The following is a 27,452-nucleotide window of genomic DNA, read 5'->3' as shown; positions in this document are numbered from 1 at the left end:
TCAGTTGGAGAGGTCCCCGTCAGGCCCCCTGGGGCTCTGGCCACCAGCTGCCTGCTCCACGGCCTTCATCCAGCGGTCCCTCAGCTCCTTGGTCTCAGCCTTGAATGTGTACAGCTGGCCTGACTGTTGCAGCTGGAAGACCCAGGGGTCCTCCTGGGGCCCAGCAGTCACCTGGTAGCCCAGCAGAGGTATGGAGGTGTGAGCCTGCATGTCCTGGGAGGGAAGGGGAGAGCAGTGGGCCACTGTTCCCTTCCCTCCCCCCGCCCCCCCATGACACTTCAGCTCTACCACTTCAGATAGTCATTTTGAAAGTAACAGCCACACACCTGCTCCTCACAGCCCATACACCCATAAAGGGAGGTGGGCTGGTGGGAGGACAGTGAGGAAGAAAAGACCCTAACACTCAGAGGGTGGAGCACTTGTGACCTGGAGTCTGAGCCCAGCTCTGAAACCCACTAACCTTGTGACTTGAGGGTACCATGTTCCCAGGATGCCCCAGTCTCCTCATTTAACGTATGGAACCAACAATGCACACCCCCTCCCAACATACACACATATACACTCTGGGAGGGCAAGGCCTGGGCAGGTGGTGGCAGTATTACCTGAGGGGCAGCATAGAGGTAGAGAACGAGAGGGTCATCCAAGGGGATCACGCACCAACCCCGGGGGCTGCTCCTGCCCCACCTGTCCCCAAGGAGCTGCAAGTAGCTGCATATCACGCTGTGCTCCGACCATGCTGCAGACCCTTTCTGAAACCAAAGAGAGGGACTGTCAGGGACCAGAGAATCCTCTGTGTGTCAGACCTTGGTCTGGGGCTTGACAACTATTATTTCTCAGCTTTGTAGCAACCCTGCAAGAAAGAGTGATTTGTCTCAGAGGTTCGGAGAGGTCCCATCCTATGTCTATGGTCATAGGTGGCAAGTGGCGGAGCTGTGACTACACTGTCAGCTACACAGTGTAACTGACACTACACTGTGACTACACTACACACACATGCGTGCGCTCAGGGGACAAGTGCTGTGAGATCTTTTCACCTGTGAGTTGCCCTGGGAACAGAACTGGGGCCAGAGAAGGGGCTGACCATGTCCTCTCCAGGAGCAGGCTATGTCACCCAGCAGTTAGGAAAGACCTGGGCAGGGGCCAGAAGATTGGAAGGGGGCAGATACCAATGGGAAGGGATCAACTTGAACCTGGGCGCTGAGCTTTGCTGGAATAGGCTGGGTGATTCTCTCACCTCCCAGGGACTGTGGGGTGTTGACCCGGCCTGTGGGGTGGTGATAGCCGATGTCTGGGCTGGTTGGCACTGTATCTGCAGAGCAAAGCTGAGCACAGCTGGTGCCCCAACAGCAGCGACGGAGCAGCCTGGGGAGTGCCTGTGGAGGTGGGGTGGCTCTGAGAGGCCCCAAGGCAGCAGAAAGAGCCTATGCGGCAGAGGTCAGAGAGCTGGCTCCTGACTTGTAGGGTGACCTCGGGCAAGTCACTTCTCTGGTCCTGCATCCTACTCCATGGGGAGAGGAAGGATAGGACTAGCTAGTCCCTGAAGTCCCTTCCAGTTAGAATGAAGCCCCATTCTGCCTCTGTGGCAGTGGGACCCTCTCCTGGAGCCTCAGCTGCAGCCTGTGTAAAATGGAATCAGTGATACCAGCTCTCTCCACCTCCTGGGACTGCTGGGCATGGCATGGGGACATAGGCACGAATTGTCCAGGAGGCTGTGTTATTATTGGACAGGGACAGGAGGGGCAGAAGAGCCTATATAACAGGGCTGGAGCCAAATGTTGCATTCATTTGGTGATAGATCTAGTGCTGTTTGGGCTGAGGAAGGGCTGTGGGGTGGTGGTCTGTGGGCAGAAGAAAGGAGGGAGTAGAAGGGTCAATATGACTGTGTCTGACCTGTTTCTCAGCACCGAGACCGAGACCATGCCAACATGTGGCACATGTCTGCTGGATGTGCGGATAATAGGGGTAGTGGTGGCTGCCCTCACCTCCAAGATGCCCCTTTTCTTGTCCTCTTTGTCCTTGGGGAGCATGTTTCCAGTGAGGAACATGTAGCAGTCGCAGCAGACTCGGTTGGGCCTGTTGTCGTCATACTTCAGCTCAGCCCGGTAGTCTGAGCACCTGGCACACACCACCTGCCAAGGATGGCCGGGAGAGGGCCGTGGGGCCTGAGCAAGGCCTGGGAGGCCGTGCTTACACCTGGCCAGGGGTAGGAGGTGAGAACAGCTAGGGCCAGGAGGAAGACAAAGAAAGCTGCAAAAGAGGTGTGGAGGCAGAGAGGGGATACCTGGAGGTGGTGCGGGCAGACAGCTCAGACTCTGGGCTCCCTCAGCCTAGACTCTGAGACCCAGCCCTGCTGCAAGTGCCATAACTCCTCTCCCCTTTAGATACTGCTTATGTGAAACAGGGATTAGTTCATAACTCTACTTTGTAGGAAAATCAGAAAAATCAAGTTCTGTACAAAGCCATTAACCCCAGTGGCTGGAAGATCGGAGGAGGACTTCCTTGGATGTTTTGTTCACATTGGATTCACTTCTCCGAGGGCTCTCCACTCTGCTCTCTCAACTGGCTCCCAACAACCCCAGCAGACTGGGGGGGGCATCTCTCCTCACCTGACATCAAGGATAGGGCAACCCAGAGGGGACAGCACCTTGCCAAGGCCCATGCAACTGGTCCTCCACCAACATATATTTCTTTAAAGTTTTACAGTTTAGCTTTAAGATTCAGGCAAAATTTGCATTCCATGCAATCACATAGTGAGGTGTGTTCTAATACAAAAATATCCCCTGAAGTCTTCTAAAACCAAATAATAGTTTAGCTTAACTAGGTGGTGTGGTGCCTAAGGCACTTGACTGCTAACTAGAAGGTTGGCAGTTCAAATCCACCAGCCACTCTTTGAAAGGAAGATTGGGCAATCTACTTCCGTAGAGATACTGCCTCAGAAACCCAAGGAGGGGTCTCGATGGCACATAAGAACAACAACAACAGCAAAGAATGTCTGCCTTCAGCATTGTGGTTTTTAAAACCTATCTATATGGGATCAAAGTAACAACAACATTTGGAAAGATTAGATAGGAAACTTAGGGGACAGTGAGTTTATGTTAATGGAGAGGAACAACTCGGAAAAACAGGGTGAGAATGGTTGCACAACTTGAAGGATATAATCCGTGTCACTGAATTGTATATGTAGAAATGGTTGAATGTATGTATGTTCTGTGTATATTCTCAACAACATTGAATTATTATTTTTTTAAATAATGAATTAATGGTTTTGGTCAGGAAGATACGCCATGTCTACTCTGTGAACTGGGTCCACTCCGGCCCACCCTGGAGAAGCCCCCAAGAAGCCACCATGGATCGTACTGGGGAAACCAGGTGAATAAGACTTGGAAAGAAACACAATGAATGACTGGGAGGGAGACTGAGGTGTCACAATGGGTCCAAGATGGGGTCTTGGAAAGGGAGGGAGGTGGAGGGTGAAGGGTTATTCCTCAGTCAGAAGTAGCATTGAGGAAACTCATGTACACCCAGCACATGGCCTAGGGAGGGACCCACAGGAGAAGGCCTGGCCCCTGCCCCACCCTTACAAGGATACCGGTTTGGCAGGAGAGACAAAAACTGGGCACCCAAACCACCGAAAGAATGACTCACAAATTACAAAGCTATGCATGGCTATGAGAAACCCCCAAATCAGGGCAAGATTGGTTCTGACACCCCGACACTCTGACTATCCTGGGAATCTTGGATTCTTTTTTAATTGAGGGATATACATTTTTATATTATTATATTTAAATATATATAGTTACATAGTGTATTATTTTACATAGATTTATTTCTCCTCATTTTGAAAGTATTCCCAATTGACAGACAAGTTGGAAGAACAGTACAATACCTCCCAACCTAGATTCACCAATTGTTACATTTTAGCTTCCTGGGCTTTCACTCTCTAGATTTGCACTTTATTTTTCTTAAACCATTTGAGAATAAGTTGCCATCATCATGACCCAAAAACCCAAAACCCACTGCCACTGAGTCAATTCCTACTCATAGCGACTCCATATGACAGAGTAGAACTGCCCCGTAAGGTTTCCAAGGCTGTAAATCTTTCTCCCGTGGAACACATCTTTCTCCGGTGGAACGGCTGGGAGGGTTGAAGCACCAACCTTCTGTTTCACAATCGAGCCCTTTAACCAGGTGCCCCCAGAGTTCCCTGTCATCATAACATTCACCCTTAACTATGCAACTAGCATCTCCTAACAATAGGACCATTCTCTTACCTATCCATAATGTCATTAACATAACACACTGTCCAAAAAATAATAATAATAATAAAATAAAATAAACCCACCACCATCCAATCGATTCCGACTCATAGCGACCCCACCCCCACTGAGTTTCTGAGGCAGTAAATCTTTATAGAAGTAGATTGCCCAGTCTTCCTTCTGCAGAGTGACTGGTGGGTTTGAACCACCAGCCTCCTGGTTAGAAGTCAGATGCCTTAGGCATTGCACCATCAGAGTTCCCTAGCACACTATGTTGTTGTTGTTATGTGCCGTGGAGTCAGTCCCGACTCATAGCGACCCCTCCTTGGGTTTCCGAGGCAGTATCACTATGGAAGTAGAGTGCCCAACCTAGAAGTAGAGTGCCCAACCTTTCTTCCGAAGAGTGGCTGGTGGGTTTGAACCGCCAACCTTCTGGTTAGCAGTCAAGTGCCTTAGGCACGATGCTACCACAGCTCCACTATAACACTGATAAAATAGTATTATCTATGTATGTATGGTTCATGATCAAATTTCCTGGGTAAGTCTCAATAACAACCTTTGTAGCTGTCTTTTTCTCCCAGTCCAAGAGCCAATTAAGGATCATACATTTCATTTGTTGTTGTTAGGTGTCATTGAGTCTATTTCAACTCATAGACACCTCAGGTGACAGAGTAAAACTGCTCTGGGTTTTCTTGGCTTTACAGGAGCAGACAGGCAGGTCTTTCCCCACATGGCTCCAACCTTTTGGCTAGCAGTTGAGTGCTTAATCATCATGCCACCAGGGCTCTGACAACATTTTGTTTAGTTGTCAGACTATTTTATTAAGTTGGAAGGTAGGTACATGGGTGTTTCTGTATTCTTCTTTGTGCCTCTTTGTATTTCTTTACAATATTTAAACATTTTTTTAGGAGCTAATTATAAAATGAACTCAACTTTTATTTACAGGTGTGACTCACCAAGAACAGTACCTAATCCTCGGATCCTTTCTATTTGACTTTGGAATGTAGCTTGTCATTTACATCTGCACGTAGGTGTGTCCTAGAAATTAACTTTGTGTCCTGACTTAACACATTTTGGGGATACCTCCCTGACAGGATCCAACCTGCCCCAGCAGGACCTCTCCTGCCCCCTGGGGGTCATGACAGACTGAGGGCTTCTCTGCAGAGTAAACGGAGAAGGTTGTAATGTCAACAGAGAACAGCCTCACATACAGCAAGTACTTAAAAAGCAAAGCAAGATCTGCCTCTGATGGCCGGACCTGAGCTGCAAAGAGGGAGGAATGGACACCATTCCATCCTTAACAAGCTGGCAGCTGCTCCCAGTGAATGAGCCCTGCTGAGCTACTGAGAAGGGGAAGAAAAGGAGGAGAGGAAAGAGAATTGACTTCTTTTGTAGACTCCTCACTTCCATGCTGGAGGTAAGCATTATAATCCCCATTTCATACATGAAGAACCTGAGGCCTGAACCTGGAAAGTGGAGTTGGCAATAGAACCAACCAGATGCCTGAGTGCTAAGGACGTGACAAGAAGAGGAGGGGAAAGTTAGGTGAGACCAGTCAAGAAGAGAAGATGCAAAGGTGGAGGTGGGTGCATAACAGGCTGGTGAGGTCGTGGGGTGCAGGGCCTGAACAGGGCTGAGGGGTGGGTTTGGAAGCCCCTAGCCCAGAACTGGAGTCCATTTCCTGCTCTGGGTCTGGGGACTTTGATGAATAAGCAGCTTTGGGGTGCCTCAAGCAAGCCGGTTAACCACCCTGAGCCTCATTTCCCCATCAGTGCAATGGGGATAATAACAGCCCCTGCTTCAGAGGTGGGCACCATGCAGTCCAGAGGAAGGAACATACCACACCTGGCACAGATGAGTGCCAGCGTTACTAGGCTGTGTTGACTGAAGCTGGCATACTTAACAGGAAGTGGGGAGCAGGGCTGGAACTGGGAGTAGGGGACAAAGGTTGGACAGAGGGAAGCAGAGGTGCAGGCAGGAGCACTCACATAGCCACAGGCCCGGCAGTGGTGGCGGCGGCGTGTCAGGGCGTTGAAGGGCTCCTGGCAACGCATGCACATGGTCACCATCTTATCCCGGACCCACTGTGGCGCCCGGAGGCCCAGCTCCTCCGACTGCAGCTGTGGGAGAAGAGGGAGGGCATCAATGTGCCCATGAGAGTCCATGACTCTCTGCTGCCCACTCCCTGAGGCCCTGGGGTCTTCTGGCTGCCTGCTTGTGACAGGGATTATGTCTGTGATGCTTCCCCAATGTCTTCCACATGGAGCAGACCCAACGGATGAAGACCATGTGGGAGGTCAGTTACTATGATCCCTATTTTACAGATGAGGAAACTGGAGGTCAAGTGGCTCAGGGTTTCAAAATTGAAATCATACCATAGACACTCTCCAGAACCCCTACCTCACCATCCTTCTACTTTCCCTTGGTCTTTGATTTCTCAGACACTTTTGTACCCCAACCTGAGCCACTGCCTGAAACCAAGGAGATATAGATGAGGAAACTTCCCAGGGACTGATGCATATCGAGGCTCCCAAAGGCAATTTTTGCTAATAGGGGAAGCTTCAGCACTATAGTCACTGAGTAGGGTGATGTTGGGTGGGAGGGCTCCCCCCTATCTCTTCAAATCACAGGTGGTAGGTGACACTCCCCCTCCCTCTGAGCTCGCCTAGGTAGAGCAGAAAGAAGGAATAAGTTCTGTTTGGGGCTGGTAGCTACAGCAAGGGGTACAAAAGGCTTCATTTACCTCTCGCTCCAGAGTGTCTCCCTCAGGCCCCTGGACTGCAGCTTTGAAGGTTTCATTCCGCTTCTCAATTTGGTCAATGGCTGCTTGGCAGGCCTAGGGGTAGAGGGTGGAGGAAGTGTGCTCATCTGTCCCTCCATCCATGTAGTCAACAAACTTTGTTGAGAGCCTACTGGGTACCAGGTGCTGGATTCTAAGCACATTTTGACTGGCTCAAGGGGGAGAAACTATTAGCCCCAGATTATAGATGTGAAAACTGAGGTTCAGAGAGGTTAAATGACTTGCCCCAGACCACCCTGCTAGGCAGTGAGAGGGCAGCAAGATTTGAACCCAGGTCTGATTCCAAAGGGGGTATATAACTGCCCCTAAGTGACTCATTAAAAAGAGTGGGGAGCAGCTGGGTGCACTCAGGTCCTCTCTCTTACTCTTTTTCATACACACATGTGCACAAATAGATACACATTCACCCTTCTCTCTCAGCCTGGGTAGACTAGGCCACAGCCAAAAGAGGCCCTAGAGCATTCTGATACCTGCATCCAGGAAATCATTTCCTCCTGGGACCTGCTCAGAAAGCGAACACAGGTGTTGAGTGGAGCAGCTGCCTCCCCGTTTTCCCCACGCTCACCCGGTCCCCAGCTGGCCTACCGAGCTTGCAGCTCCAGAGTGCGCTGTTTCCCAGACACCAGGAAGGCGTAGGGGAACTCTGCATCACTCAGCTCCCGCACCTGCATGGGGATGGGAGGGAAGAGACCAGGTCAGGTAAAGATCTGGCTTTCTGATATCTAGGAGGGCACTGTGAACTGGGGCAGGGGAGACTATGCCAGAGGCAGCAGGGCAGCTGAGGGTTGGGAAGCAAGGACCAGAACCCTGTCCCCTGCCTCCCTCATCTCATTGCACTAAGCAAATGCTCCAGCGACTGGGCCTACCTCTAAGCAAAAGGGGTTTATGGCCCTTGGAATTTTAGGAGCAAAAATTGAGCCCAGTGCAAGCTGGGTTTCTTAGTTACCTAGTGCTGCTATAACACAAATACCACATTCCAACCTTTGGCCTCACAAATTCATGTCCTTGCCATAAGCAAAACACATTCACACCATTACATACATCCAAAGTCTTAACTCCAAGTCCAAAATTTCAGCTTCTGAAACATCTAAATCAAATATGAGTGAGACTTTAGGCATATTCTATCCTGGGGCAAAATTCCTATTCATCTGTGAACTTGTGAAATCTAGACTACAAGTTACCTGCTTCCAAAGTACAATGGTGGATGATAACATTAGGCAATGGGAGGACACCAAATAGTGCACATAAGAGATAGACAACAGATGCTAATACCAACCAATGTGTCCACAATACTGCATTGCCATTAACACCAAACAAAAGGCTACAGATAAACACATAAACACCTGAGATGATCAGAAGGGGGTCAGTGAACAGAAGTATACTCTAGACCAAGGATAGATTCAGCAGAGGCTAATCTTGCACAGACACCAGTGATACAAAATACCTGCAGTCCTTACAGAACCAATAGAAGACAGACACAGAGTAATCCCTCACAGACAACCAGACACATGGGAGAGAGATCCAATAGATGACCATCTCAGGACCATAGTACTGGGGAACACCAGACTCAATTGGCACAATAAAATACATGAAAGCCTTGCTCCACATCCTACATTGGTGAGTAGCAACTGGGATCTTAAAAGCTTTCAAGCGGCCATCTAAGATGCAGCTAACAGTCTCCTAGCATCGGAAGCAAAGAAGAATAAAAAAAAAAAAAAAAAGGACATTTGGAAGCAATCAGCCCTAGGACTCGATGGCCCTCAAGAGCAGAAGAACTAGATGGTGCCTGGCTACCAGTGCCAACCACTCAGGAAAGGATCACATCTGGAGATCCTGGATAGAGTGGTAGGGAAAACGTGGAAGAAAATCCAAAAACTCAATAATGACCAGAATTACTGGTCAGATGAAATCTGGTGAGACCCCCAATACCATGGCCCTGGAGTACATTCTGCACCTGGAATAAAACACACCCCCAGGGGCTGGCTCTGAGCCCAATAGTTAACAAGATGTACACGCAGACCACTCAACCCAGGATGATGCACCCACATACTCTATGGTAATACATCCCTTAGAACAATAGACCAACAGGCACCAGAGGACCAACATTCAAACTGAGAAAATGTAGGACAAACAGGAGTGCATAATTATGAGGGGCACAGGGGGAGGGTTGCCGGGTAGGGAGGGGAGGAGACTGGGTTAGAGTTGGACATGGTAAATGGGGAGTGAGTACACGTAACATTGAATGTAAAACAAGCTCTTAAAATTAAAAAAAAAAAATAGTAATATATATAAAAAAAAAGTACAGTGGTGGAACAGGCACAAAGTAGACATTCCCATTGCAAATGGAAGAAACTGGAGGGAAAGAAGGGACAACAGGCACCAAGCAAGTCCAAAACCCAGCAGAACAAATTACATTAACTCTGAAGGCTTGAAAACAATCCTTTCTTCTCTGAGACCATCTGGGCAACGGCCCTGCCCCCCAGGCTCTGGGTTTTGGCCATACCTTCTGGATTCTGGGTGGAGGCCTTAGCCCTAGGCTTCACCTCCACCTTCCAGGTCCACTGGGACAGCAACTCTGCTCCCCTGGCTTTGGATGTCCCCATTCTCCTAGTCCATCTGAGTGGAGATTCCAACCCCTCAACCCTGGCAGGCCCCATTTTTCTGCCCATTGGGCGTGGCAGCCCTACCCCCTCAGGTTTGGGTGGCAGCCCCATTCCCCTGGCACACCTTAATGACAGCCCCATACTACAAACTGAGTTGGCAAAGATCTGACTTTTTGGAGCCTAGGAGCCTGTGGCCCCACCCTGTGAAACCAAGAAGGCCCTGCTTCTTGTGCTCCTCCCAACAATTCTGCTGATCTCTGAGCTGCTCCAGGAAGGGTCCTTTTCTTTTCTTGAAGGACAACTGATGGAGTTCTTTTGGCCTACCTGTAGAATTCCAAGAGGCAGATAGTATTCCTTCATTTTGTTCTTACTCTATCCCCTTCAGTCTAAGCTGATGGGTATTCTGCCGTGGTAGTTAGTTAGACCCATCAGCCACAGGTTTAATCTCTTTAACAAAAATTGTGTAGCCACATCCTTAGTGAACATTCTAAGTCCATCTCTTTCCTCTTGCATTTTACTATAAGTAACAAGGAAAAACCACATGACCCCTTTAAGATCTTGCTTAGAAATTTCATTAGCCAAATATCCAAGTTCATTACTTACAAGTTCTATCTTCCACCAATCATTTGAACATAATTCAGGCAAGCTCTTTAGCACCACATAAAAAGCACTACCCTTCCTCCATTGTCCAATTACATGATCATCATTTTCTTTTAAAGCTTTCCCAGAGTACATTTTTTTTTTTCATTTTTATTGTGATTTGGCATTTCTCAAGCTGAAAGAACTGAAGGAAAAAATTCGAGTCTTGAGTTGCACTATTGAAGGATTCTATGGGCAAAATATTGAATGACACAGGAAACATCAAATGAAGATGGAAGGAATACAGAGTCACTGTACCGAAAAGAATTGGTTGATGTTCAATCATTTCAGGAGGTACCATAATCAAGAACTGATGGTAGTGAAGGAAGAAGTTCAAGCTGCATTGAAGGCCAAGGTGGAAAACAAGGGTCCAGGAACTGACAGGATCAACTGACATGTTCCAACAAATGGATGCATTGCTGGAAGTGCTCACTCATCCATGCCAAGAAATTTGGAATACAGCTACCTGGATGACCAGCTGAAAGAGATACGTATTTGTGCCCGTTCGAAAGAAAGGTGATCCAACAGAAGGCAGAAATTTTCAAATAATGTCATTAATATTACATGCAAGTAAAATGTTGCTGAAAATAAATTTAAAATGGTTGCAGCAGTACATAGACAGCAAACCGCCAGAAATTAACCCGGACTCAGAAGAGAACGTAGAATGAGGGATATAATTGCTGATGTCAGATGGATCTTGGCTGATAGCAAAGCATACCAGAAGGATGTTTACCTGTGCTTTATTGACTATGGAAAGACATTCAACTGTATAGATCATAACAAATTATGGATAATATTGTGAAGCATATGAACTGCAGAACACTTAATTGTGCTCATGAGGAACCTGTACATGGTCCAAGAGGCAGTGGTTGGAACAGAACCAGGGTATCCCTTGCATGGTTTAAATCAAGAAAAGTGTGCATCAGGGTTGTATCCTTTTATCATATTTATTCAATCTGTATGCTGAGCAAATAATTCAAGAAGCTGGACTATATGAAGAAAAACATGGCATCAGGATTGGAAGAAGACTCATTAACAACCTGCGATGTGCAGATGACACAGCAAAGAGGACTTGAAGCATTTATTGATGAAGATCAAAGACTAAAGCCTTCACAGTGTGGATTACACTGCAACATGAAGAAAATAAAAATCCTCACAACTAGACCAATAAGCAACATCATGATGAATGGAGTAAAGTCAAGGATTTCATTTTACTTGGATCTACAATCAACACCATGGAAGCAGCAGCCAAGAAACCAAATGATGTATTACATTACGTAAATCTGCTGCAAAAGACCTTGTTAAAGTGTTAAAGGCAAAGATGTCACTTTGAAGACTAAGATGCACCTGACCCAAGCCATACTGTTTTCTATCACCTTATATGCATGTAAAAGATGGACAATGAATAAGGAAGAACAAAGAATTGGTGCATTTGGATTATGGTATTGGTGAAGAATATGGAATATACCATGGACTGCCAGAAGAACAAACAAATCTGTCTTGCATGAAGTACAGGCAGAATGCTCCTTAGAAGCAAGAATGGCTAGACTTGTCCAGCTACTGCTATAACCATTTTCAGCAAAGTTTAACTCTAACTGTGCTTTGGTCATGTTGTCAGGAGGGACCATTCCCTGGAGAAGGATATCAGACTTGGTAAAGCAGATGGTCAGCAAAAAAAGAGGAAGATCCTCAATGAGATGGGTTGACACAGGGGGTGTGACAATGGGCTCAAGCTGGCAGAGATTGTGAGGATGAGGTCCAAGACTGGGCAGTGTTTCATTCTCTCATACAAAAGATTGCTATGAGTAGGAACCAACTCAACAACACCTAACAACAATGACAACATTATGGAAACTGGCAAGAATATGTGCATAACTGAGTGAGAGCAAGGCAAAAAGGGAATAGAAGGAGAAACCCAAGGCTTAGATTCCAGAACCCATTGCCACTATAGCGACCCTACAGGACAGAGTAGGATTTCCAAGGTTGTAAATCTTTATGGAAGCAGATTACCACATCTTTCTTCTACAGAGCAGCTGGTGGGTTCAAACCACTGCCCTTTGGTTAGCAGCCAAGTGCTTTAACCACTGTGCCACCAGGGCTCTATGGAGACCAGAAGAGAGAAGTATGATGGTTTTGGTAAGAGAAGGGCACTCGAAGGAGCTCCTGACCTGAAGAGCCAAGATGCTCCAGCCATCCCTGATATCACCTCTGCAGAGGGACAGAATAAGGTTTCCTGAGGTCAGTTCCCTGAGATCTACCGTGCTCAGCCTTGCACTCTCCAGTGGTTGCAGTCTCCCTGGGTCTGTGCCAGTTCAGCCCCCAGCTAACACATACAGTGCCTTTGTGCTAATTAGAAAAGGACACCCCCTTCCTGCAAACACTTTACTGACACCTGTTGGCAAACTGGCACAATACCCAGATTTTGTTGGAACCAGACACTTGACTGCCATCTGCCGGACAATTCTCATTATAAATATACAATCTGTGTAGTCTGCTACGGGAGCCCTGGTGGCGTAGTGCCTAAGGGATTTGGCTGCTAACCAGAAGGCTGGCAGTTCAAACCCACCAGCCACTCCTCAAAAGGAAGGTTGTTGGACAATCTACTTCCGTAGTGATACCGCCTCGGAAACCCAAGAAGGAGTTGCTATGAGTTGGATCTGATTCGACAGCAGTGAGTTTGGTTTTGGTTTTGTTTTTTTGCTGTCTGCTATGGATTGGACTCTTTTAGATGGAATGTCTTTGTGCAGTACACAACCTACACAACGAACCCCTGGATGTGTGCACCTGCACCCTCTTCTTCCTTTCTGGCTTGCTCTATGTAGGATGGTATAACGCTAGGATCTGGCCAGAACTTGTGGAGAATCAGCTGATGAGAACCAGGCCTTCCTGACACCCAGGGTGTCATAGGCCAGTGGGAACCATCATGTTGTTGTTGTTGTTTGCTGTCAAGTCAGACTTGACTCATAGCGACCCCTCCTTGGGTTTCCGAGGTGGTATCACTATGGAAGTAGATTGCTCAACCTTCCTTCCAAGGAGTGGCTGTTGGGTTTGAACCACTAGCCTTCTGGTTAGCAGTCAAGTGCCTTAGACACTATGCTACCAAAGCTCCCAGGAAGCATCATGGTAGACCGAAAGTCAGACCTACCTCCAAACCTCAGACTCAGGAAACGGTTCTCAGAAAGATACAGGTCAGTGGATGGGTCTGCATCAGCCATGCCCATGTCGTCCAGGAGAGGGTGCTATGCACCCATCAGAGTGCAGGACACCCAGTGGGAATGTGCTTGTTGGGATTGGCAGGCACCAGGCCAAGGGCCCATGAGCCCTGGAAGCGCACTATGCATCTGAGATGCTTCTTTATTTTCCCTTTATGACTCTACTTTGGTCTATATTTCTTAGCTTCTCTGTGGCAATCTCTGCCTCTCTTTTTCTAGGACTCTCCCAACAGGGCTGCCTGGTTTGTTTTACTGTCTTGTTGCTCCCTATGCGCTTGCCTTTCTTGGTCTCACTCACCAAGGACCCCAGACACACAAGTATGTCATGGCCTGGCCTCTGGAACATTCTGGCTTCCTCAGAGGATGGAAAGCTGGATGATCCCCGGGTAGGGGCTATACTCCTTGAAGGCTTTAGTCAGCTCAGGCATGAGGTATAAGCTGTGAGTTCCCAGAAGGGACCCATGTGCTCTCTTCAGCCCTCCATCATCCTCATACAGAGTCTTGGCCTCAGGTGCCAGGCAATCTCAGCCAGGAGCAAGGGCAAGGCCCTCATGTGGGGAATTCTCAGAGGCTCCTGCCTGTAGCTCCTTCCTAGGACTGATCCCAGGGTGTGGCTGGGGTAGGGGGGTAGATAGAGGGAGAGGTGGCTTGAGGATGGGAATGGGGGGACGGAACAGTGCCAAAATAGGTCAGAACAGACCTCTGCTTCTTTCAGACTGGCTCCTAGCCTTCAGGGCTATCAGAGAGGGGAGGGAAGGGTGACCTAGGAGGTTTTCTCACCATTTCCTCCACTTTGCCTAAAATTCCACCAGAAATATTATCACTCTGGGTGGAAGTCTTAATAGGAGACAGTATAATAGCATAGTGATTGGGTACAGGGTTATTGGACTCTGAAACATCTTATTTTTCAATCCTGGTTTGGTCACTCAAAGAAGGATTTGCTGTGTGATACCAAGCAAGTTACTTGACCTTTCTGAGCCTCAAATTCTTTATTTTGAAAAATGAGATTCACTATAGATACATTCACACATGGATAAACTGTCCAAGTTTACTCATTGTGGTCTCATTTACAGTAGCTGATGATTAAAAACAACCTAAACATCCATCAGTTGGGGACTGAGTCCTTGGGTGGTCCAAACCGTTAATATACATTTGGCTGCTAACTGAAAGGTCAGAGGTTTGAGTCTACCCAGAGGTACCTTGGAAGAAATGCCTGATGATTTACTTCTAAAAACTCAGCCACTGTGAATATTTACATTAGGTTGATATACTCCTTGGAGAGAACAATCATGGGAGAATAGAAGGGCTGTGTATGCACAGGGAGACAGCTCAGGGGGCAAGAGTGCATGGGAGGGAAGGATACAGGGAAGAGGTAACTATGGGGAGGAGGTAGGAGGGGAGCTGTTGCATTGAGGGAAATTACAGTCAATGTTATAAGACAAAGTGTATGTGAACTGCTGTATGGAAAGTGAATTTGCTCTGTAAACTTTCACCCAAATCACAATTAAAACCAAACCAAAACAAAACAAAACAAAAAACTCAGCCATTGAAAACCCTATGGAGTACAGTTCTACTCTAACATACCCAGGGTGTCCATAGTCAGAATCGACTTGATAGCAACTGGTTTTATTTTTATTTTGACTGGTTTTAAATGTCCTAAAAAGCCCCGGTGGTGCAGTGGTTAAGTGTTTGTCTGTTAACCCAAAGGTTGGCAGTTCAAATCCACCAGCTGCTCCACAGGAAAAAATGTGGCAGTGTGCTTCTGTAAAGATTACAGCCTTGTGGGGGGAAAAAGATTACAGCCTTGGAAACCCTTGGACATTCTTGTTTTTTTGGTTTCAACGTCCATCAGTAGGGGACTCCTTATATAAATAACAGTATATCTATACAGTGGAATACTATGCAGCTGTGCAAAGGGATGTTCTCATATGAAACAGTATCCAAAATTAGTAGTCAGTTGAAAAGAGCAAAGTGTAAACAATGTTTGGAGTATGCCACTGTTTATGGGAAACAAAAGTAAGGAAACAATGATAAATAGATTGTTTGTGTATGTGAAACTACTTCCTGACATCCTCATAAGAAGCAATGGCTATCTTCAGGAAAGGGAACTAGGGAACAAATTAGGGAGGAGAACTTTCACTGTAAACATTTTTTATATTTGGTTTTGGATTCCAGTCTTTGGCTGTGTCTATATTTTGAAATAATAAAATTGTTTTTAAAAGGTAAAAACAAAAATGACATGGGATCCTAACAGTCTATGCCTCATGAGGCTCTTCTGAGACCTGTAGGGATAAAATGATGCCTGGCCCACTCTACAGGGTGCTCTGCCAACAGGCACTATTATAGATGACCACTCTTGCTCATTTGCAGCCGTCTCTGGAGGGGAACAGACAGGAGCCAGCAGTTGAACTGACAGTGTAGACCCTTCCTACTCAATGTGTGACCTGTGGACCCACAGCATCAGCACCACCAGAGCGCTTGTTAGAAACAGAATCTTAGGCCCCACTCCAGACCCACTGAATCACAGCCTGCATTTTAACAAGATGCCCAGGGGATTCCTACGCACATTGGAGCGTGAGAAGCACTGGAGAGAAGCTAAGCCGGGGTGTACACTGTCCCAAAGAGTGTGCCAGGCTGGAGGGAACCTGGGAGGAGCCCGGTCAAGAGGACAGGAGCCCAGATAGGAGTGCCTTAACCCTAAACTGTTGTATCTCCAAGTTTGTCTAGACCTACTAGGCTTCAGTTTCTGGATTGAAGATTTGGTTGAGTCTCTCCTGCTATTCCCCACACTCATTCCTGCCCTCAGGGTGAAGCTTGATGGAGGCTGGGAGTGTGTGATGGCTAAATTTATGTTTCAACTTGGCTAGGCTAAGATTCTCAGTGGTTTGGCAAACAGTTACTGTTTCGTAGTGTAATGTAAACATTTTCCATGAGGTGATCAGCTAATCAGTTGAAAGGGCAGATTCCTTGAGGGTGTGGCCTGCGTCCAGAATACAGATGTTCTGGCAGAGCTTGTTCTGTCTAATCCTGCATTCATCTCCTTGCCTGACCTATGGATCTTGGGTTGCAAACCTGCATAAGTCTCTGGCCTGCCCCCTACTGACAGATTTGGGACTTGCCAGCCCTCACAATTGTGTGAGCTGTTTTCTTGAAGTAAATCTCCCTAGATAGATTAAATAGATAGGTAAACAGATAATGGATAGATAGACAGATAGATAGATATAGATATATAGATATATATAAACAAGTTTCACTAGTTTTTTCCTCTAAAAAACAAACAAACAAAAAAATCTCATTGCCATTGAGTTAATTCTGACTCACAGGGACCCTATAGGACAGAGTAGAACTGCCTCATAGGGTTTCCAAGGCTGTAATCTAATGGAAGCAGACTGCTATGTCTTTCTCCCATGGAGCAGCTAGTTAAGTTCAAACCTCCAATCGTTCGGTTAGCAGCTGAGTGCCTAACCACTGTGCCACCAGGATTCCTTGGCAGGGGGCTCCTCTAGAAAACCCAAATTCAGACAAAGGACCTCTCACCTTCATCCCAGCCACATCGATGCGGGTCCTCACGTGGAAGTGGGCGCCCACCTGGATGACCCTGGGCACACAGTATAGCAACATGTTGTTGAACTGCAAGAGACACAGACATGAGACCATTGAGGGCATGTGTGAGCATGTGCATGGGCAGTGGTGGGAGGGAGGGTCAGGTGGGATGATGGTCAGGTGGAGCTCCTCAATGTACACTGAGAACACAGGGTCTCCTTCCCCACTCCCTGCACTCTGAGCCAGCTCATAAGACATCACAGGCATGGCAAGGGAGGGGTTGTCTAGACTCCAGAACAATTAGAGAGGTCACTAAAGGGTTTCCCTACCTGTGGGCATCAAGAGTCACAGCAGACCTTGGAAACCCACAAGGTCTTTTCTCACAGGAGCTCAGGGCTTGTGAGAGGCTGTGGCCCCATCCCCCAGACCTCCAGGCAGACCCATGTGTCCAAATCTCCAGGAGATCCCCTGGCTTCTTCAGTGCCAATCAAGGCGGTTCTTCCTGTGGCTAACCTAATTCCCTCTTTCTGTGCTTGCTCTGCAGTGTCAATGCCATAGGTTTGGAGCCAAGCCAACTGGGTTCAAACACTGTCTCTGTTGCTTTCTAGGACATGTGTGGGAAACCTGTGTGTTGGAAATTCTTGAGGCCTGGAAACAGCACGTGACTTGTCCAAAGTCACCCAGGTACCAAAGACAGAGCAGGACAGAGAAGCCTGCCCTTCCTTGCTCTTCCTGCAGTAACGGGTTGAGGCCAGGCAAGCAGTACCTGGGACAGAGTGGCCCATGGATTTCTCTCACCAGGGTGGACAGCAAACCCTAACACCTCCTACCAAGAACAGGTAGCGCTCCATGGGGTCACTGCGGCGGAAGGAGATCTTGAGGACGGGGCCCTCGCGGAGCAGAGTATTGGAGGGGTCTACCATGTCATCCTCAAGGCCCAGGCGCTGGTACACCTCCCACAGATCCTGCAGCCGCTCCTAGGGATGGGGTGGGGGCAGCACACTCAGCCAAGGGCAGGCAGGGCCCACCTACTTCTGGAAGGTCAGCCTTATGGAGCTGGGGACAGAGGCTGTGAGGAGGAAAGTGGCAGAGGGGACAACTGTCATGGAGTGGGGCCAAGGATGAGTGGTTACAGTGACCATGGCATGTTGCAGGGATGCTGAGACTTGCAGGGCTCCTGGGGATGCCCGCTGTTCCCACCCCCAGGCTGGGCTGCTCACCATCTCTTTTATGGCTGCATTGGAGTGCTGAGCAGCTGAGAAGATCATGTCGAGGGCTTCTGAAGGGGACAGCGACAGAGTTATCCCTGAAACTCTGGGGCTGATGGCTGGGCCAGGAGGTCCTTGAGGCTTAACACAGTGACCTCAGGATCCACCATGTCCACTCCCAGGAGCAGCCCTGCCTGTGCAAACCAGCAAATGGGGGTACTTATACAATGGGGGCTATTTCCCACCCTAGGGTAGAGAGAATGGAAGCCACCAAAAGGCAGTGAGTAAGCACCTGCTTCTGTGACTCTCGCTGCTCTGCATACCAAGTAAGACCCAGAGGATGTAGTGTGAAGGCATGGGCTGCAGCATCTAACAGACATGGGTTCAAATCGTACTCTGTTCTGTTCTGGCTGTGTGACCTTAGGCCAGTCACTTAACCTCTCTGGGCCTTAGCATCCAGATAAGGGTACTGATACTGTCTATGAAATGCCTAAAATTGATGTTAATAACTGATGATTATAATAACTATTTTAATAGATGTTAATAAATCTATTGGAGGACCTTGGGACACCCCAGCCCCTTGGGCCCCCCAGAGGTGTTCTCACTCTGGGCATCATCCCGGTCTGGGGCCTGGGCAGGTAGCTTCTGGACATACTCCTTGAGCAGCAGCTCATAGCGTGGAATTCTCTGCACAGGCTCCAGCATATGGTGCTGCAGGGTCAGGCTGCCTGAGGCCTCACTGTTCTTGAAGATGAATGGGAAGAAGAATAGGGGGTATGGCAGATGTAAGAATGCTGAAGGGAGGGTAAGGCTGCCCTTGAGCGTCAGGGGACAGGGCAAGGTAGGCGAGTACTGGGGCCTATCCAAGCAGCTGAGCTCAGGAGAGGACTGACAGGCCCTGGTGCGAGTGTGGCCCAGGATCCTTCAGGAAACTCAGCCACTGAACACTGGGGGTGGCAGCATTCTGGGCCCCAGCCTCACCTGGATGCGAGTGATAACCTCCTGGAATTGTGGGGACTTTTCAGTCCAGGTGGCTAGCAGCTCAGCGGCTCGTTCAAAGTTCTTGACATACTCACTGTACATCTTTAGGAAAGGAGCCAGCTTCTGGATCATGTCACCAATGCGTGGGGTGGCTGTCCTGCCAGAAGGGCCCCAGGCATTACCCTCAGCCTGCAGGCCTCCTTTTCTCACCTCTGACCCACTGCACTTCCCTGCAGGCACAGGGGAGGACTATATTGTCCTCACACACACACACCACACACACACACACACACACACACACACACACACGTGTGTAGCTGAGCCCTACCTGCACCCTGCCCTGCCACTTAGAGCTCCCTGAAACACAGGGTGTTCTCTTACAGGGATTAGTTTTCCCCACAAGATCCAGCAGTATTGGCCCCACCAAAGGTGTTCAATAACTACTCCATGTCTGATTACACGATAGCAATGAGGACCACATGCTAAGTACTGACCAAGACATGTCTCATCTCATTTAATTCTCTCAACAGCCCTAAAGATGGAGACAGTCATTAGTCCATCTTAGAGATAAGGAAACTGAGGCTTGCAGGGGTAAAAACTTATCCAGCATCAGCCTGGTAGGGCCTGAAGGTCACACACCCCAGGCACGATTCCAGTAGAGCAGTAAGGAGCTGACCTGAGTTTGATTTCCAAATATACCTCTTACTCTAGCTCTGTGTTTTTGGGCAAGTCAATTACCCTCTCTGGGCCTCAATTTTCCCATCTGAAAAATGGGAATAATGATAGGTGACCTCAGAGTGTTGTTCTTTTTTTTTTAAAGAAAAATTATTATGAAAATGTCCAAGCAATCATAAAGTAAAGAGAACATAATAATGAAGCCCCAGATAGCCTAGATTTAACAATTACTAACAGTTTGCTATCTTTCTTTACTTTTGCCAAAGAATTTTAAAGGACATCCCAGGCCAGGCATCATGACATATCTTTGGCAAAATATATAAAGCAAGTAATCTGACTACACGCTTTAGTGGTCACCTCTGAAAACAAAAAAGGATTCTTTTATAACCACAATCATCACAAAGCAGGCTGTTATGAAGATACGTGAGTTAATATGTTCACAGCATAGGGCCAGACTTTGTAGGAAGCCCTCGGCTAGCATTGCCTGTTTCCTCCTAAGTCACTAGGTCCCAGGACACAACCCGGCCTCCAGAACTCATTCACCCAAACCCTTCTTTGTGCGGCCAGACCAGGGCCCCAAGGAGGAGATTGCCATGGCCATACAACAAGGACAGGGGCCTAACAAGACAGCCCAACCATCCAGAGGGCTGCACTCCTAACTTGGCCAGGCTACAGACAGGGGGCCTCAGGGCTCCCAGCAGACCTCACCAGTCATCCAGCCGCCGCTGCAGCTCTGGGAAGAAGAATTGAGAATGGAACTGGTAGATGGAGGAGATGTTGGAGAAGATGAGCCTGACCACGTCCTCAGGGAAGGCCTTGCTGCTACGGGCCTCCTTCAATAGCTCCTGGAAGAACACCTGCAGCCAGGTTCCAGGTCACTCAGCCTGCAGGAGAGGGAGACCCACCCACCAGCCTAGGAGGAGACTTGAACAGCTCAGTGGGACTCTGCAGCCTTCTCTGGTCTACTAAGTGCTTCACCTCCTTAATCTCCCAACATCCTCACAACAAGCTGGAAAACAGATAGGCAGGGTAGATTGTATTCTGGCCATTTTATAGATACGCAAACCAAGACCTAGGGACACAGGGACTTGACCAAGGTCTGGAAGCTGAGGAACATCGGAAATGGGATGGGTCTGCCAAAGTCTTGGTCTCCACCAGGCTAGAGATCCTGGTGCTGATGGCTACTGTGCCAATGATTCAACTCTAGAGCCTCAGGGCTCCTTAAGAAAGTGTGAAGTTGCTGGCTAGTTAAGAGACATGTGTTGATCTGGGTGAAGGGAAAGGGAGTATAACAAAAAATGTGTGACCAAGACAATATCACTAAGGAAAAGGAAGACAGAGGGTGGTGCACAAGAGGTACAGATAACAAAGGTAAATACTATTACTTACACAATACTGCATTATCATAAATAACCAACACTAATCTATGGGTGGATACATAGGTAGACAGGCTAAATGATCAGGTATGTGTAGGCAAAAGGGAATATACCCAAGACCGTAGGTTTGGCAGATGATATTTATACATACATATTTGTATGTGCTATAAAAATGTCCATATACATTATAGAGCTAACAAGGGGACAATGTTAGGATAACTTCTTAGCCACAACCAGGCACCTTGAGGGAGTGAGTCACTGGGCCTGTGGACTCAGGACTGTGGTTGTGGGGGACATCAAGCTCAACTGGCACAACATAGTACAGCAAAAACATTGTTCTACATCCTGCTTTGGTGAGTAGCAATTGGGGTCTTAAAAGCTTATGAGCAGCTATCTAAGATACAACTATTGGTCTCTCCTCATCCAGAGCAAGGAATAGTGAAGAAAATCAAAGACGTATGGAAACAATTAGTCCAAGGGACTAATGGACCATGGGAATCTCAGCCTAAACAACCCTGAGACCAGAAGGACTAGATTGTGTCCAGCTACCAATGCCAACCACTTGGAAAGGGATCAGAATTGGAGATCTGGGATTGAGTGGGAGAAAAACGTGGAGAAAAATTCAAAAACATAAAAAAAGACCAGGATTACTGGTTGGGTAAAGACTGGTGAAACTCCCCCAGGACTATGGCCCTAAATTACCCTTCAGGCCTGGAACTGGACTCTCTCCCAGGGGTTAGCTCTCAGCCAAACAGTAGACAGACCTATGAACTGAACTACACCAGGGAGATGCAACCAATCAATCAGTCGATCAATGAAAGTGTGAAGGGGTGACAATGGTGAAGATATGGGCATTGTAATGACCAGTGAGCCTGGAAGACTGCCTGGTGTATCCTCTGCTTCATGTGGGGTTGGTCTAAAAACACCAAGGGTGGAAAGGGGACTGGCATCAATGGGCTAAATCCTACTTTCTACCCCAACTTTAGCCAATGGAGTTAAAGGGCTAAGAGCTTGCTGGAGTCAAACTCAGGGGTCCTAATTGTCAGTTATGGTGAGGTAAGTCAGAAGAGCAGGGGTTGGGTGAGGTGGGTCAGAGGGAGACCAGGAGTGGAGTGAGGAGACTAGGGCTCTGGGGCCCTGGTGGGAGGTGTCCTAGACACTGGCCTGGTCCAGCAGATGGAGGCGTGCTACATAGGCCTGTTCTGTCTCCAACAGCTCCTGGACAATCCTCTTCTCAGGCTCCTAAACAGAGATACGAGGGCAAGAAGAAGAGGAGAGAGAGCTTTGGTATCCTCTGATGGGGACCATGGGCAACAATACACAAAGATGACCCAATGAAGCACACCGTCCTATATTCACACCCTCCTCCTCCCCATCCAGTACATCTGAGCTGGGCTTAGGGTCACTTTAACTGATAAAATGTGGCACATCTAAGGCTGTGCCAGTTCTAGGCCAAAGCCTTAAGAGGCCTAGAAGCTTCCATTTGTGTACTCTTGGGAGCCGCGAACCACCATGTTAAGAAGTCTGGGTACCCTGATGAAGAGACCTCATGGAGAGATGACATGGAGAGCAGAGGTCCTGAGACAACATGGAGAGAACAGGTAAGGGGCAGCTCAAGGTCCCTGCCACAACACCAGGCTATGAGTGGAGCTGTCTCAGGCATTCCAGTCCTGGCCACCATCTGACTGCAGCCATGTCAGAAACCCTAAGTAAGACCAACAGAACAACCTTCTAGCTGCAACATGGTCAACCCACAAAATTATGATCAAAATAAATTGTTGTATTAGGCCACTGTGTTTGGGGTGGTTTATCATGTAGTAATTGATGACCATAACACACTGCCATGTTCATCCTCTCCGTTTCACAAACAAGGAAACTGAGGCACAGAGGCTAAAGTGACTTCCCAAGGTTATACAGTTAGCAAGCAGTCAAGGTGGGATGGGAACCCAGGTGGGCTGGTTTCAGGGTGCACAGCTTTGAAAACCCTACAGGATGCAGTTCTACTTTGTGTACATGGGGTTGCCATGATTTGGGGCAGGAAGTTCTTCAGGGACAGGAATTGGCACTCAGATTTCTATTTATAATTTGGAACTCTTGCCCACTTCAGTAGGTAAAGCGAGGCCCCACCTGGGGAGGATACCAGGTTCACAAGATAGAAACTGTTGTACTATTCCAAGCTGTTTGGCCTTGGTCAAGTTCCTTAAGCTGTCTGAGTTTCAATTTCTTTGCTGGAAAATTCTAGAGTGAAGGAGATGTGAAATAATGCTGGCAGTAGGGTATATGATAGACAGGTGATCAAAGGCTATTAACAGACTGGAATGTTTTAGCTTCCAGCTGATCTCTGGTTTCACAAGACCCCCATCTAGAGAACTGCTGGCTCTGAATAGGGGTTTGGAAGAATGTGTGAGGAGGAGGTCAGTGGAGGGGCCCCCTTCTCCCCACCTCAGACCCAGCCCTCAGATACCTGTATCCCTGACCCAGGATCGGTCCTGGGCTGGCACGAATTCCTCCAGGCCCCACTGGACAGTTTGTTCTTCAGGGAGCTCAGGTACCTCCTACTGACCATCTTGGGTCCAGACCCCAGGGCATCTCCTAGGCTGTGTTTCTCCGATAACCCTGGAGGCTGGGGAGGTCTGCACCCAGAGTGGTGATGTTTGTCCTCCTGCCTGTGAGCTCTGGGTACTGCTCCTGGGGTCCTGAAGAGAACAGAGTAAACCTGAGGGTTCCCTTGTCTATAGAATAGGGAGAAAGTAAAAACACCTCCAGGGGCTGGGGAGGGATGGCAGGGTGATGAACCCAAATTACCATGTGCAGTGGCTCCCAAGTGCCCTGCACTCATAGGATCTTGCTGAGTAGGGCTTCCACTTCCTGCTGACACCATTCTTGGGGGGAACGCTAGCCTTCAAAATGAGTCAGTGTGGACAGTATTTTATTCTCTGGGGAACTACCTACTTCCCTGTTTATACAGGAGCCCCCTCTTCTGCACACAGAGGCTTACTTTCACCTTTGGACTTACTTACAGGGCAGTCCTTATCACTCTGTTCTGCTTCTGCAAAGGAAAGACCCTAGAAACCTTAATAACTGATACAGCAAGGGAAGGTGGGAGCCATGGAACAATATAAAGTGAGAGCTGGAGCTTTTCAAGGGTGAGAGCTGTGCCTTCCACATTTCCCACGGGGGAGGAAGCCAGCCTGCAGAGTTCTCCTGCTCCCTCATAAAGCAGCTTCGTTCCTGGGTTCATGTTGTTGTTGTTATGTGTTGTCGAGTCAGACCCGACTCATAGAGACCACTCCTTGGGTTTCCGAGGTGGTGTCACTACAGAAGTAGATTGCCCAACCTTCCTTCCTAGGAGTGGCTGGTGGGTTTGAACAGTCAGCCTTCTGAATGGCAGTCAAGTGCCTTAGGCATTACACTACCAGAGTTCCTGGGTTCATAGGCTAGTTAAATTCCTTAGATAACAGAGGCCACCCTCACTGACTATATCCAAGGACTTGGGCTGTTCCTCATGCTCCTTGGTGTGGACAGGTTTGAGATGACAGCACATACTAGGCACGCTCATGAGTAAGGTAAGCTAGAAAATGGAGGACTACAGAGGCACAAAATCTCTAAAAGTCATTGAGGAAGGTTTTCATTACCTCTAATTTGCTGCTAAGGAGACTGAGGTAGGAGAGGATAAATTACTTGCCTTTGACCACACAGCTAGGAGGTGGCAGAGGTGGGATTCAAACCAGGTAGGTTGGCTCCTGCACCTTCTCCCTAAACTGCTTCTCCTTATTTGAGTAAAGCAGAAACAGGTTTAGAGAGTCAAAGTTACTTGCCCCAAGTCACATAGCCAGTTAGTTGATGGCAGAGAAAGGAGCAGACCCAACTTCTGACTTACTCCCAGGCACTTCCACCCCTTGCTGGCACCTCAGCCAAGCAGTCAGCAGCTCAGTAACTGTGTAACTGGGCCTTGGGTTTTCTGTTCTACATTTGGTTTCTGCTTCTGCATTTCTCCCCAAGTACCCCAGGCCAGCTTCTGTTTCCTCTTCACCCTTCAGTTTCAGATCAGCTAAGGCTCTGGAGCCCTCACAAGAAATCCTAGGCCAGCACAGTTGGCAGAGAGTCTCTCACTAAATAAGGGGTGACACTCATCTTCCCAGACAAGGCTGCTTGGAGCCCACTCTGGTCCAAGGCTCCCTCCTCCATGCCTGGGTGTTTCCTGGGCAGAGCACAGCATGCAAAGGATCTCCATCCAAGCTTGCCTATTCCATGCCTGGCATTCTAGGTGAGGTGGACCCATCTCCCAACACCCAAGAGGGTGATGGACTAGGAAGGTGGCATCATGAGAGCTGTCCTCGGTGCTCAACAGAATGTGCTTGGCAAAGGACTCTGGGAAAGGCAGAGTAAGGTCACCTAACTCAGAAAGTAGAACACTCTTCCATGTCCATATCTATGCCACCTCCACCTTGAAGCCTGCCCTAGTATTCTCAACACAGCATCCAGGTCCTTCCTAGGACATCTATTGTACATGACCTTGCATCATGGATATTACAGCATGAGCTTAGCATTGAATTGGGAGAAAGATGAGGCAGTCTCCTTCTGAAAAGATGTGTAGCCCTGGGAACCCTATGGGGCAGTTCTACTCTGTCCTAGAGGGATGCTATGAGTCAATTGATTCTACAGCAGTGAGTTTGGGTTTAGTATTCAAAGACAGGAATCCTCCAGGCAGGGGTAGCGTTTTAGGCTCCTGCATCCTGCACAATCCCTGTGAGATGCAGTTCTCTTCTGCCCATGCCTCCATTCAGGACGGAGGCACTTTTTTCCACTTCCCACGCCTCTCCCCCCACTCCAGCACTGGCAGTATTGGTGGATGATGGGCTCTCACTTGAGCCCCTCTGGAGGCACTACCCTCTGTGGAAGGGAGCTGCCTAGCCCACAGTCATGACCCCTCCCCAAGAGCAGCCCACATGCAATGGCTAGTCAAGTGGGGATAAAAAGATCCTTCCCCTTTGCCTCAATTGGAACAACCCTGAAGGGCCATTCCATCCAGAGCTCGCTGGGACAGGCCTCTGTTGCAACTGCACTACAGTTCAGCTTCTCCCTCCACCCAATACTGTGCCTCTTACCCGGCCCCCCCCCCCAATCAGGTGTTTTCCCAAAAGCTCTCCCTAGTAATTCTCCTGAAGCAAATCTCCATCTCAGGGTCTTTTCCCAGAGACTCCTACCTATGACAGTCCCAAACACAGTCCTGGGCTTATTAAATGCCTGCTGAATGAATTAATGTCACACACACACACACACACCTTGCCAGGGATACCAATGACCTACATAATCTGGTCCAGCCCTTCCCCTTCAGACAGAATTCCCAGCAGTGCCCAACAGCATATGAACTTGAAGTATATGGCATCCTCACCTCTCTGTGCTTTCATTTCTTCATCTATACAATGGAAGTAGTAGTAGAACCCACTCCCACTTAGGCTGTTAGGCTGATTAGATAAAAGGAGTAAGGAAGTACATGTAGGTCAGTGCCCATAGGTAGAGTGAACGTGCATCCAGGTTTGCCCAAGACAGTCCCAGCTTTACTTGTTATCCCAGAAAAATAATAATAGCATCCACTTTCAGTTTTAAATGTTTGAAACTGGTTTGAATGATAAATTATATGGTTATGCTACTCATGGAAGTGAATGCTGGATAAATAAATATTAGTTATTCTTTCTGTGAGGTGCTAGAGGGGTAGGGGGTGGAGTTGGGCATCCCAAACACTGCCTTTGATCTTCCCACGCTCACTCTTAATAGCACAAACACATGTCTGGACTCTCCCTGATGCACACAAGTCACACTCACCCCAGCCCAGCTCCTGATGCCCCAAGAGATACTCTCCCGGACTCCCAAGAACCCATAACTAGGGACCTTGGTGCACCCCAGACAGGGGGAGGTAGAGCCCAGAGGGAGGGCAGCTCCTAGGAGGGGCCCAAGGAGGCCCAGGCCCTATTCCCCAGAGTGGAGACTGGAACAGTCTGTGCTGCCTGAGGGCCCGGGTGTGGGCAGAGGGACTAGAGGAAGGCTGCCAGCCTCCATAGTGATCCTTCTGACCCCAGCCATACCATACCTGCTGCTCTCAAACACAGTCACCAGGTTGGACACAGATGCCAATTTCTCCTCATTCAACCCCTCCAT

At 48.3% G+C, this 27,452-nt stretch overlaps 1 protein-coding gene across 1 annotated transcript; it reads right to left on the bottom strand.

The window, feature by feature from the left end:
* FGD2 (FYVE, RhoGEF and PH domain containing 2) lies at positions 1 to 27,452 on the bottom strand. Its single transcript, XM_007939410.1, has 16 exons — positions 27,385 to 27,452; positions 23,758 to 23,989; positions 22,458 to 22,535; positions 20,626 to 20,774; positions 19,243 to 19,399; positions 18,867 to 19,005; positions 18,274 to 18,332; positions 17,884 to 18,030; positions 17,048 to 17,140; positions 7,642 to 7,721; positions 7,527 to 7,557; positions 7,000 to 7,092; positions 6,245 to 6,376; positions 1,983 to 2,129; positions 603 to 749; positions 1 to 213 (listed from the first exon to the last, which is right to left on the bottom strand). Exons 1-16 carry the CDS (start codon positions 27,450 to 27,452, stop codon positions 1 to 3), a joined length of 1,965 nt encoding a protein of 654 aa, XP_007937601.1.

This window comes from Orycteropus afer, unplaced genomic scaffold, assembly GCF_000298275.1.
Source record: "Orycteropus afer afer isolate SDZICR_OR568_19922 unplaced genomic scaffold, OryAfe1.0 scaffold00059, whole genome shotgun sequence".
In the NCBI taxonomy this organism is placed as follows: Eukaryota; Metazoa; Chordata; class Mammalia; order Tubulidentata; family Orycteropodidae; genus Orycteropus; species Orycteropus afer.
The sequence above is the reverse complement of the archived record's forward strand: the minus strand, read 5'-3'. Positions and strand labels throughout refer to the sequence as shown.

What these genes read in the sequence shown, in the direction of transcription:
- FGD2 (XM_007939410.1), bottom strand. Translation starts at nt 27,452, where the DNA reads ATGGAGGGGTTGAATGAGGAGAAATTGGCATCTGTGTCCAACCTGGTG. An exon ending in ATCCTGGGTCAGGGATACAG is followed by an intron (nt 22,536 to 23,757) that starts GTATCTGAGGGC and finishes ATCTCTGTTTAG; the next exon opens with GAGCCTGAGAAGAGGATTGT. An exon ending in GCCTCCATCTGCTGGACCAG is followed by an intron (nt 20,775 to 22,457) that starts GCCAGTGTCTAG and finishes ACCTGGCTGCAG; the next exon opens with GTGTTCTTCCAGGAGCTATT.